The sequence below is a fragment of the Chaetodon auriga genome, chromosome 6 (assembly GCF_051107435.1).
Source record: "Chaetodon auriga isolate fChaAug3 chromosome 6, fChaAug3.hap1, whole genome shotgun sequence".
Taxonomy (NCBI): Eukaryota; Metazoa; Chordata; class Actinopteri; order Chaetodontiformes; family Chaetodontidae; genus Chaetodon; species Chaetodon auriga.
In genome coordinates this window covers 28,507,801-28,520,761 of record NC_135079.1, presented here as the reverse complement: position 1 = coordinate 28,520,761, position 12,961 = coordinate 28,507,801, and the positions used below count along the sequence as shown (strand labels likewise).

At 42.2% G+C, this 12,961-nt stretch overlaps 1 protein-coding gene across 5 annotated transcripts; it reads right to left on the bottom strand.

The window, feature by feature from the left end:
• Positions 1–451: 451 nt before the first annotated feature.
• mlc1 (modulator of VRAC current 1) lies at positions 452–12,433 on the bottom strand. Of its 5 annotated transcripts, none has more exons than XM_076733606.1 (12): positions 12,285–12,433; positions 11,680–11,959; positions 11,407–11,496; positions 9,041–9,094; positions 8,808–8,909; positions 8,579–8,680; positions 8,409–8,480; positions 8,221–8,337; positions 8,041–8,097; positions 3,694–3,816; positions 2,998–3,159; positions 452–1,499 (listed from the first exon to the last, which is right to left on the bottom strand). In XM_076733606.1, the coding sequence occupies exons 2-12, from the start codon at positions 11,935–11,937 to the stop codon at positions 1,410–1,412; spliced, it is 1,227 nt and encodes a 408-aa protein (XP_076589721.1). In that variant the 5' UTR covers positions 11,938–11,959; positions 12,285–12,433; the 3' UTR covers positions 452–1,409. The 5 variants fall into 5 exon arrangements, with proteins under 5 accessions (XP_076589721.1, XP_076589722.1, XP_076589723.1 ...); XM_076733607.1 differs by having other exon boundaries at positions 452–1,490; XM_076733608.1 differs by having other exon boundaries at positions 452–1,487.
• Positions 12,434–12,961: the final 528 nt, after the last annotated feature.

The following is a 12,961-nucleotide window of genomic DNA, read 5'->3' as shown; positions in this document are numbered from 1 at the left end:
ACAACAAAAACCACACACACACACACACACACACAGGGCAAAACAGGAGACACAGGGGAAGAGGGAAACAAATGACTACTTGTTAATACGAAGTGTGCAGTGTCTAACACAGAATAGAGGGGAGGGATGCAACTAAATTAGAGGAAGGAAACAAAGTCAGTTAGCATAGTAGTAAATACATCAGAGTACAATGATGATTACTTATTTCCAAGAAAGCAGGGGTGTGTAGGTTTTTTCAGTGAATATGTATACAAGTAGAATATAGTCTATTCATCACAGCGTAACATCTAAAAATATTACTTGAGAAGTTATTGTAGGATGCAGGTAGTTAGAGTGATATGTATTTGTTGCCTGGTTTACTCTGTTAGCATGCTATCTACACCATATCTGCAGACCGTTAAAGTGAGAAACATTAAACAACGTGAAGAGCATCCATAAAGCATTATACACGTTTACTAGCAGTTGATGACAAACATTTTATTTTTCTAAACACAGAATTTCCGTTTACATCAAATATACAAAAATGTATATGTAATATCCAGGTGGCTCACTTCTCTTGTAATAAACTGTAATAAACCCACTACTACACCAGTGTTCAGAAGAGAAGAGACACAACAAGGCCTTTCCTGATCAAAATATTCTTATAAATATCACTATTTGATACTTAGAATAAATTGAGCCTGTGCTGGGTGATAGATAAGTCACATTGTGTAAGAAAAGTAGCATACTGTACATGCATGCATTTCTGATTTTAGATCATTTTCTTTGTAAGGATACAAAAAATGACAAAAAAAACAATAACATGCATTGAGTTGGATGTTTTGGGTGTATTTTTATACATACTGACATCCTTTCCATCATACAGTACAACTTCAACAATGACAAAACCGTGTGATCCATTAAATCCAGAATTAATTCAGTTATGATTTATTGTATTACACAATGTTAACTATCCGGAGACACCATAAAACTTTGTGTTCAGGCGCAATAGCTCAGAACATTTTTATACTACTGAACACTGACTCACATGATTGTTCATTGCACCTGTATGTCACCAATGTAAAAATATTAAACCACGCAAAATGGTTCTGTTCCCAGGTCAAATAGTGCCACTCATCAATACATTAAGCAGGCAACCCAGAAAAAAGATATGCAAACCAAAGTGCTTAATGCAGTATCTATGCAAATATACTAAACAAAAATGAATAAAAAGCATATTCTCTGCCTTGCTTCTACATTTCTTTCTCCCCTTTCCTCTACATATATCTCTATCACATTCCATCTCTAAATAAATCTTTACAGTTTCAGGATTATACTCTTGTCCTTCTCTCTTGTCTTAAAGCTCAGTTTGTTTTATTACTCCATTTTCTACTTCTCATCATCAACTTCTCCATGTAGTATAGGACTGCTCATTGGGCCACTTGGACCACAACTGCCTTCCAGGCTCTGTCTTTGTTAAAATCTTGCAGTGCTCCATTGGTTGCTTGCTGCTGAGGGAGCTAAACAGAGAGAAAAGTTGGAGAGAAATGACATGTGGGAGGGGAAAACATCGAGCTATATGATATAATGGGGGAACTATTTTTAATTTACATCAATGACATGGCCATGAGCTGCACCAAACTCCTCCCAGTACTATTTGCAGATGATACAAACCTCGTAGCTTCACACGAAGACTTCAATATTTTAATTAAAACTGTCAATGAGGAACTATCCTCTATTGCGGAATGGTTTCAATGGAACAAACTTACCATCAATGTAAAAAAATGTAACTTTATGATTTTTTGTAATATTAATAAACATTATCCGATAGAATTGGCTAAAATCTTTATCAATTATACTCAAATTGAATTGGTTCAGCATACTAAATTCCTAGGAGTTGTTATAGATAGCGGTCTTAAATGGTATGATCATATCGACCTTGTCTCTCAGAGATCTGCAAAAATGCTTGGCATATTGAGGAAGGTTTGTCCCTTAATTCACTCCTCAGCTCATTTAACCTTATACTATAGCTTTTTGTTCCCATTCATTAATTACTGTAACATTGTCTGGGCAGCAACCTATCCTACATACCTGAATAAATTAAGTGTCATACAGAAAAAATATCTCAGATTTATATCCCATTCAAATAGATATGCACCCTCTGCACCCCTTTTTAAAAAATATAAAGTACTCCCCATTGACAAGGTAAATGTTTATCAAACATGCTTACTCATGCATAAGTTTATATATAGGAAACAAGATCTTCCAGACACTTTTCAGAATTTGTTCATCCCCACCTCACATGTACACACATATCAAACTAGACACAGCAACAACAGTCTACTCTTACCCCGCACACGGACTTCAAGACACCAATTTAACATTACTTTTAGAGGTCCTAAGCTCTGGAGTGAATTAAGTTCACCACTAAGTTTAATGTCCTCCCATTCTGCTTTCAAAAAGCATTTGAAAAAATTTCTGTTATCCACCTGATCCCTGTACTCATCCTTCGCAAACAGATTTTATCAATCCTCCTGATTGTGGGTGGCTTGCTCTTGTTGCGTCTTTCCTGGATTTAACATGTATCTGGTTGTTGATTCTTTTGTATTGTTTTGTTTGTTCTCTCTTGTTTTGTTTTCTGCTGAGTGTTTAGCCTGCATGTCATGGGATTGATATGGGCAGGTGTGGAACTCTGTACAAGCCTGCTGAGGCTTCGTTCCCACCTTGCACAGTTTTTGTACTTGTACTAAACTTGTGCTAAACAAATGAACAATAAATAAACAAGGAGCAGCACAATGTCATTTTTGCATATATGACTATGTATGAGTCATTGATTTCTATGTCATCATATTTGAATAACATTTACATGAGCTGGTAATTCTAGCACATGGAACAGAATTAAATGTTTAATTTTCAACATTCTCAAACATCTCCTGTTGGAAATGGAGAGACAGGCAAGGCGAGAATAATACAGGCAGATGTCAGTTGTGTCCATTTATGCCCTTTTACCTGCCTTACCTCACTGTAATGAGTCTGAGTGCACATGCTGTCATTGCACTCTGGAGCCCCAATGCGGAGCTGACTCTTGTAGGAGGCACAGTGCACCACAGTGGCTGAAGTTAGAATTGCCTGCACCAGCAGCAGCACCATCAGAATCAGCAGCAGGATGTCATAGGATTGCTGGACCACACACACACACACACACACACACACACACACACACACACACACACAGAGTTAGGATTTCATCACTTTTGGGGACATTACAGACTTACCTCATTTCCTAGACACTCACCCTAACTATAACCATGCCCATTGCTTGCCTAACCCTGACCCTTACCCCAACCTTAACCCAAGTCTTCACCCTAAAACTTAGAGATTTTCATTATGGGGACCTGTCCTATTGTCCCCAAAAGTACAGCGAGTCCCCACAGTGGGACTGTGTAAACTGATTTATGTCCTGACGAGAGTAATACATGGGCACTCATACAAGCACAGACACACAGACACACACACACACACACACACACACACACACAAAAGACAAAATTTGATGAATCTGAATGAGATTTATCAATGATTCAATTTCATAGTTTCTGTAAAACATGATCTTGTATTTTACACGCTAAAGGAGCTCAGGATTTGATACATTATGCTTAATAGCAAACCTGCAAATTGTATGGTATAGGTGAGTTTTGACTTCATTGAACTCACCTTTGCAGCAGGCACATCATGCAGGAAAATTTCAATAAAGCTGATCACACTGCAAGAGAGGAAGCCAGAGGCTGAAAAGAGCAAAGAAGATGTCACGCTGCTGATGGCAATCAGCACCTCAACCTGAGAGACACCAGAAGAGAGAAAAAATACATACATACAATAAATGGTGGCACGGTGGCAACACTGTCGCCTCACAGCAAGAAGGTCCCGGGTTAGATTCTCGCTGCGGGCACCGGGGGTGTGTCCTCCACCATGCCTTCGGTGCCTGCTGCTTGAGGAAAAAGGCCTTTCTGTGTGGAGTTTGCATGTTCTCCCCGTGTTCACCTGGGGTATCCTCCATAAAATATACCCCCACTAAAAACATGCAAGAAGATCACCACCTAACCAATGGTGACGACGAGATGGGTCCCCGGGCGCCGGTCTGGCTGCCCACCGCTCCTGGTCTGCCGCGGAGGAGGGGCGACCAGGATGGGTGAAAAGCGGAAGATAAATTTCACCTCATGTGCAGTGTAGTGTGCATGTGTGTGACGAATAAAGGGGAATGTCTCCCCCGATTCTTCTTCTTCTAAATGTTTAATTCAGTTATAGCTCTAAACATATATGTGCAAATTTCAATCATTACACCCGCTATGTAATGTATATGTATAATACTCAGCCCTCCTCTCCCATCCAAAAATTTACAGCAAACCTTGTATCCTGAACTGCTTTTAAAGTGTTCAGTATTCATCAATCTTAAGTCCAAAAGGAGAAGCAACCATGGAAAGCCAGAGAAGAGAAACCAAGATTGATGTTTTGGCTGTGCTCTGATTCTGCCTCTGTGTCTCTCCAGGGCTGGAGCGTGGCGGGGGCGGGGCCGGGGCCGATCTCCTCTGAGGTGAGCGGTGGCTGGACACACCTGTCTCTAATCTGGGCTCATCAGACCTCCTTTTTTAAGTTGGCTTCTCCCACACTCATGTGCCGGATGATTCTCGCACGTCACTTGTGTCTTGCCATGGACAGATCTCCTGGTCCCTGCCACGCTTCTCTAGTCGCTGAGTTATCTCGCTGCATCTTTTGTCTACTTGTGTGAGTTCATATTTTGTGCCTGCCTGTGTGCCTTTTTTCCCTAACGGTGATTTTTTTGTTCACATATCAGTGGTCGCTGAGTTCTCCAGTTGAGATCTTTTGTGTTCTGCCTGCCTAAGTGCATTATCCCCCCTGGTGGTGTTTTTTGTTCCCTTACCAGTTGGCTGTTGAGTTTTCCTCCCTCCAGCATTGATTTTGTTTTTTCGCCTGCCTGAGCTGCATTTTCCCGTTTTGGAGATTTGTGTTGTTACTTTTCGTACAATAAACAGTGTCCAAACTTCCTCTCTGCATCCTGGGTCCTCGCCTTCCTTGCCGTCTATAACAATTGATGTCACGTGAAATCTTTTGAGAACCCAATCAAAATTGGAACCACTTGTAAACAATCCAAGGATGTTTTGTTTTGGCAAGTGAGTGTGTTAGGTGTTACAATAGTTGAGACAGCTCTATCTCAGCTGAGAGGCACAACTGGCCTGAGTTTCTCAGCTGTAAAAAGCAGGAATGAATCAAACACATAAGTAGTGACACTTAAATTTCGCCAAGACAATTTAACAGAGAAGAGAGATTCACTCTCTGTTACCTTAGGTACAAGACTGGAGCAGAAATAAGTTCTGTTTTGTCATCATTGAGCTGTCCGAAATGATCTGCCATCCAATATTTTATAGTTTAGCCTAACTTAAATTTTCAGTACAGTCAAAACTTTGGCACAAAATATGTTAGTTTCACAATAACTGCTCTGAAACTGTGATATACTTACAGCTTTTCTGCCTATTCTTTTCAGTTGTCCTACATCCATGTCACATGACTGTTAAGTGTTTGTGAAAACAAACGGACAAAAAAGGCACACATTTCTTTCATTCCCAGTAGAAAATGCAATATTTTAAGATAGTTTTTGCATTAAATCACGAACAAGAGAACCGGCTACCACCCTAAAAAACTCTTTTTTCATTCTTTATTTTTTGTGAATTGATACAAGACAGAATGATAGAATGATCCTACAATGTATTTGATAATTATAACCCAGAAACGTCTCACTTTTGAAGTGACAGTAAGAGCCAGTGTTGGGCAAGCTGAGCTAAGCTGCCAGTTACCCTAAATTAAATGAAGATTCACTACACTGAAGCCAAAGCCAGTTCGCTTTGCCTTTTCTGCTACAAAACTGTGATTTATTTTTTATCAACTTCAAAAAATTAAGTTGTCTTTTTTCAGTTAACTTTTTTGAAAAACATTTTCAATTTCAAGCATCACAATCTGTCATCACTAGTCTTCAGGGAATGTCCATTTGTGGAGAAGTGAGGATTGTTGAATATAAATATCAAATCATATTCTTTAATTAAAATGTCTTCACCAAAATATGTAACATTCCACCGGGTGGATCGTCCACCAACGATCCACCTGAAAAGCAACCAAAAACACTGTCACATGTTCACACTGGATAACACATAATAGTGTTTTACAAACCATAATTATAAAATGAGCATAAATAACAGAATTTATCGGGTGATATCTATATGATATGATTTTAAGTAACTTTGGCTTTGTTAAGCCACACATATTTGTTGTGGAAAGTAAAAACAGTATTACATGTTCTACTATCAAGAATCTGTCCATTTATATTTAATAGGAATTATTGTTCTTGTTTATGATGAAGGTTGTGTTTGAGTTTTTTTTATTGTCAAAGATGAAAATGTCATCAACAGTAAAAGTTACAATGTCATATATATCTGAGCTGCAACGTGACAAGCATATGTCACTTGACATTGCATTAATTAAAGAACTACGCTCACTTTAGGAGACAGGAATACTATATTTCTATATTCCTGATTTCTAATTCTAATTTCTAATACCATCTTCACAAGAATGCAGAAGCCCTTCACAGTTGAAGTGCTGTTTTACAAGCAAAATGTTGTTGAAACAATTTTCAAAAAAAAAAAAAATTGTTTCTGTACATGATATTGACATTACTCAACAAAACAACCTTTGTGAGGAGAATATTTGTGGTTACAGAAGGGGACAAACACATTAGAGTTTGCCGATGAAAGTTGGGGAGTTTTAATGGCAGTTTAGTGACAGCATGCGGGCACATTAGTAAAAATGAAGACCATCTACTTTTTAAACAGGACATTAGGGATAATATTCTCCATGTTCTCTGGATCTTTTAGAAATCTTTGGATCCAGTATGGTTGAATGAGGAAATGTCCAGTGACAAAGACATAACTTCCTCTAAAAAGGCAATCCTCAGTAAGATTTTCTTGGAAATATAAAATTAAATGAACAACTTCCCATTTTACAGTCAGAGACTATGAAACACCTTTTGTTAACAGGTATAGTGGTGTTTGGATCCAGGTTAAGGCCAACCAGCAGCAACTTGAAATGGAATGAAGTCCACCAACAGCAGACAACCTGAGCTGTTGGCCTGTTAAAATGTTATAATTAAACTGTTTTCAGGCAAGACTTGAAAAATTGTAATGGCTAACAAACTAAAGATCAAACATATTCACAGAACAAAGATTATGAAAATACAACATATATTTCTCAATGGAAATGTTACTAAATACATTTCAATGGAGAAATTATGTTAAAATATTGCATTTTCCACTGAACAGAAAACAGAAATGTTCACCTTTTTTGTTTTTTCCCAGATAGAAAATTGACAGTCACATGACGTGCACGCAGAACAAAGAAAGGAATAGGCAGAAAAAAATCTCAGAGTCTTTTTTTTTGTAAAAGTAATACATTTTTCCCTATGGACCAACACAGCTATTACAAATTTTGAAGTGAGACTGGGTTGCAACTTTACGACATTTTGAGGATTAAGTGAGATGTATAATTGAATATCAATTGCATAGCAGCTACAGAAAATACCATGAAAGTGACAAGGTAGCATGTACAAGCAAACAGATGTGGACCCACGACCTTGGGGAACACCACAATATAGAGTTTCAGATAAAGCTAGCTACCAAGAACAACTGAGAAACTCCTATCAGAGAGATAGGGAGAGACTGGAGGACCACTCCATGGCTGCAATGCTAAAGTCTGTCAATGTGGATATGTGTGGTCTACAATGTCAAACACAACACTGAGATACAACAGTATCAGAACAGATCATTCTCCTTTTTCACTATGAATCAAGATATCATTTAAGTCTCTGAGAAGAGTTTCCCATACTACTGAAGTCATGAGGGAAAATATGGTTTGCAGAGTCACAAAATGCATCAGTGTTTCACGTCTAATAAAGGATGACAGCTCCACATATATTACTTTAATTGGTTTTGTACTCACCAGACATTTGTTGGGGTATTCTGACACAACATGACTGGCAATAGCACTAGGAAAACACTGCAAAAGATTAAAGATCAGACACAAAGCTATTTGATAAAGCCAGTAATGGACAGCATTTTAGTTATCATTGAGAGCTGCATCTCTCATAATGAAAAGTAAGCTTTAGTAAGAGAAACTTACAGCCACAAGAATCCAGAAAAATGTGACCGACAAGTAGGGGCCAGGTAGTAAAGCATCCATGTTGAGTGCAATAATTCCTCCAAATACAGCAGAGATTCCCACAATTACTTCGATCACCTATTACAGACATTTGTCAGTGATTAATATGTATGGACCAGATAGAAATGTCTTAAGGACAAACTACTCACAGAATATGCTTTAAGGAGTTGAGTGGGGAACACTGCAGGCATTACAACCACAGGTCTGTCATATGTCACTGGCTAGAGAAAATAAATAGGAAGAGACATCAGTTGGAGGAAATAGTAATCAATCATTTATTCACAAACACACACACACACACACACACACACACACACACCTTCCTGTGGCAGCAGCAGTCCTCTGCAGAGCGGGCTGATAGGATTACAGTACTGGCCATCAACACCTCCAGCAAAATCATCAAAATGAGGTTAAAGTTGATCTGAGAACAGACAGAATTGGAGGGAGACAGAGGCACAATAGCAGAAGACTGAAGATCTTCTGACTTCATATGCTTATGCACAACCAAAGGATTTGTGGTTTTGATCATATTACTACGATGGATTTACATTGACAGCAGAAGGGTTCAGAACCAGTTTACATCCAAACCAAACCAGGCAGGTAGTAGTCACAGCAAATGTTGACACGTACAACACCTGGAAATCTGACACCTAGAAGAAAAAAAACAAGAAAGCATGAAACCTTCATTAGCATCATGCTGCAATTGCCTTGAGGAAATTAAATTAAAAAAACATCAAACATAATTATCTCTTTGCTTTTGGTGTGTTCATTGTTTACTCACTGCAACATGTCTGTTCTTTGCAATGGCAAGGCTGGCTATTCCTGCAGGTAGGCCCTGCAAACAACATCAACAAATGAGCTGCTGCATTAATCTATTTAGCAGAAATGTTGTTATTATGTCAGCTGCCTCAACAAAGGAAGTGGAGAACATGGTCCATTCGGACTCGATGTCTCCAACCTCCCTCAGAATCTGGTCGAAGCTCTTTCGGAGGTGGGAGTTGAAGACCTCCCTGACAGCGGGTTCTGCCAGACGTTCCCAACAGACCCTGACAGTACGTTTGGGTCTGCCAAGTCTGTCCCGCTTCCTCCCCTGCCAGCGGATCCAACTCACCACCAGGTGGTGATCAGTTGACAGCTCAGCCCCTCTCTTCACCTGAGTGTCCAAGACATACCACCAAAGGTCAGATGATATGACTACAAAGTCGATCATTGACCTCCGGTCTAGGGTGTCCTGGTGCCACGTGTACTGATGGACATCCTTATGCTTGAACAGGCCAAGCGTGCGGCAGCTCGGGCGGTTGTAGAAGCAAAAACTTGGGTCTGGGAGGAGTTCGGGGAGGCCATGGAGGAGGACTGCCGGTCGACCTCGAAGAAATTCTGGCAAACCGTTCGGCGCCTTAGGAAGGGGAAGCAGCTCTCTGTCAACACTGTTTACAGTGGAGGTGGGGAGCTGTTGACCTCGACTGGGGATATTGTCGGGTGGTGGAAGGAATACTTCGAGGATCTCCTCAATCCCACCGTCATGTCTTCTGTAGAGGAAGCAGAGACTGGGGACTCGGAGGTCGATTCATCCATCACCTGGGCTGAAGTCACTGAGGTAGTTTGCAAGCTCCTCAGTGGCAAAGCACTGGGGGTGGATGAAATCCGCCCTGAGTACCTCAAGTCACTGGATGTTGTAGGGCTGTCCTGGTTGACACGCCTCTGCAACATCGCGTGGCAGTCGGGGACGGTGCCTCTGGACTGGCAGACTGGGGTGGTGGTCCCTCTGTTTAAAAAGGGGGACCGAAGGACGTGTTCCAACTATCGGGGATCACACTCCTCAGCCTCCCTGGAAAAGTCTATTTCAGGGTACTGGAGAGGAGAATCCGGCCGATAGTCGAACCTCGGATTCAGGAGGAACAATGCGGTTTTCGTCCTGGCCGTGGAACACTGGACCAGCTCTATACCCTCCACAGGGTGCTTGAGGGTTCATGGGAGTTTGCCCAACCAGTCCACATGTGTTTTGTAGACTTGGAGGCATTCGACCGTGTCCCTCGCACAACCGGAGCAGGAGCTTGGTCCGTATTGCCGGCAGTAAGTCGGACCTGTTCCCAGTGCATGTTGGACTCCGCCAGGGCTGCCCTTTATCACCGGTTCTGTTCATTATTTTTATGGACAGAATTTCTAGGCGCAGCTGGAGGGGGTTTGATTCGGGAGCCGGCAGATTTCGTCTCTGCTTTTTGCGGATGATGTTGTCTTGTTGGCTCCCTCGAGCCAGGACCTTCAGCATGCACTGGGGCGGTTCGCAGCCTAGTGTAAAGCAGCTGGGATGAGAGTCAGCACCTCCAAGTCCGGGGCCATGGTTCTCAACCGGAAAAGGTGGCTTGCTCCCTCCAGATTGGGGGAGAATTCCTGCCTCAAGTGGAGGAGTTTAAGTATCTTGGGATCTTGTTCGCGAGTGAGGGAAGAATGGAGTGTGAGATTGACAGGCGGATCGGTGCAGCGGCAACAGTAATGCGGTCACGGCATCGGTCTGTCGTGGTGAAGAAGGAGCTGAGCCGAAAGGCGAAGCTCTCGATTTACCAGTCAATCTACGTTCCTACCCCCACCTATGGTCATGAACTTTGGGTCATGACTGAAAGAACGAGGTCCCAGATACAAGTGGCTGAAATGAGTTTCCTCCGCAGGGTGGCAAGGCGCTCCCTTAGAGATAGGGTGAGGAGCTCTGTCACCCGGGAGGAGCTCAGAGTAGAGTCGCTGCTCCTCCACATTGAGAGGAGTCAGCTGAGGTGGCTCGGCATCTCTATCAGATGCCCCCTGGACGCCTCCCTAGGGAGATGTTCCAGGCATGCCCCACCGGGAGGAGGCCCCGGGGAAGACCCAGGACACGCTGGAGTGACTATGTCGCTCGGCTGGCCTGGGAACGCCTCGGGATCCACCCGGATGAGCTGGAGAAAGTGTCCAGGGAGAGGGAAGTTTGGGCGTCCCTGCTTAGACTGCTGCCCCCGTGACCCGGCCCCGGATAAGCGGGAGAAAATGGGTGGATGGATGGATGGATGGTTGTTATTATGTGTTACTGCCATTTTGACATGGCAATTTATCTCAACAATGTGTATGAACTCATTAAGGTAGAGCTGTATGAGAATCATCATTATGATGGTCACATACAGAGCCTGCAGCACAGCGTAGGTAGTCCATGGCAGCAGGAAACACATTTCCCAGGTACAGAGAGAAACCAGATGTGATGAGCAGACTGCCCTAAGGACGCACACACAAACACACACACATACACACTGATGCAAGTGTATACAAAGTGTCCAGTTAACCATATATAACACAATACATTAAATTTAATAATTTAAAATTACGTGTCACAGACCAAATAAATACACCCTCTAATGTGCCTCCTTTGTACCTCTCCCTGACAATCTTTCCTCTCACCCCTATAAGAACGCTGTAGAGCCAGGCCCTATAGCTGAAGCAGGGGTGCTTTAGCGGCTCCACCTGGGCCAGCTGCAGGTCACTGGCCCTCACGTCCACTGTATAGCTGTCGCGCTCAGGCCTAGGCAGCTCCCCCCTGTCTAGCCTTCTATCCACTCCCCTGTCGCCCCGTTGTCCCAGCATCTCACTTCCCCTCTGCAGAGTAGACACGTGGCTGTAGGTGAACTCCTCTCTGGCTGAGATCTCGTCGCACTGCATCTCTGAAACAGCTGGTGGCTAACTTCAATGATGGGATGAGAAACACAGAATGAGGATTAAAGGCACTGGGAAATGGGGGACAGACAAATCCAATTGTGAAAGCTGCTTCACTTCAGGGCTTTTTAACTGTTTTCAGCATGTTTCTTCGTAGCTGTTTCCATCAATAAGTTTATTTTCACAACGAAAATAAAGTACTCCAACCTGGGAATTCAGGAAAAAACAAACAAACAAATGCCAAAAGTGCATTAAAAACTGAAAGAAAATGAGCCAAACTGATGGCTCATTGACACCACGTATTCCATCTTCCTCTTTTTCACTTTCTTACATATTGCTCGCTCTACACTCACCTGGTGTTGAGTATCTTGCAGAATGTCCCCAAATATTGTCCAACAAATGGTACCCTTCAACAACTGAGATCAAATCACCACATGCAAGACAGCTTGTGCTTGTCTGGAGCTCCTTCTGTTCCTGTTCTCTCTTCGTAACACCAACACTCTCTTTCACCCCCAACTCTCCTCCCCTCTCTCTCTCTCTCTCTCTCTCTCTCTCTCTCTCTCACACACACACACACACGCACGCACACTTTACACAGCGTTTCTCAGAAACTGTTGTTTTTTTGAGCTCTTCAAAGCATGGAGCTTTGAAAGGCATCACTGTTGAGAAGCCAGCCTACTTTGTGCCAAAGGGAGAGCTCCTGTGCATGACAACAAGGGGAGGTTGAAGGGGCTCAGGCTGGGGGCAGAGTTAGTAGGGTGAACACACTTTTTACAGTCCCATTTAAACTCATGCACACACATGCACAACAACACACTCACAAAACAACAATAAACATACAGATGTGAGCATATGGCAGCACACAAAATTATGTATTTAGAAAACCTACTTCTTTGTAAGAAAAATGAAACAGCCACAGAGTAACCCCATCAATGTACAGTGCCTAAACAATTGAATGTGTCCTCCTGTGGAGTTCAATGACTTCCATCTTCTTGCTGTTCATAGTGCAGTAAATTAAGATTCCCAGCAG

What these genes read in the sequence shown, in the direction of transcription:
- mlc1 (XM_076733606.1), bottom strand. Translation starts at nt 11,937, where the DNA reads ATGCAGTGCGACGAGATCTCAGCCAGAGAGGAGTTCACCTACAGCCAC. An exon ending in TACGCTGTGCTGCAGGCTCT is followed by an intron (nt 9,095 to 11,406) that starts GTATGTGACCAT and finishes TGTTGTTTGCAG; the next exon opens with GGCCTACCTGCAGGAATAGC. An exon ending in ATGATGTGCCTGCTGCAAAG is followed by an intron (nt 3,160 to 3,693) that starts GTGAGTTCAATG and finishes TGTGTGGTCCAG; the next exon opens with CAATCCTATGACATCCTGCT.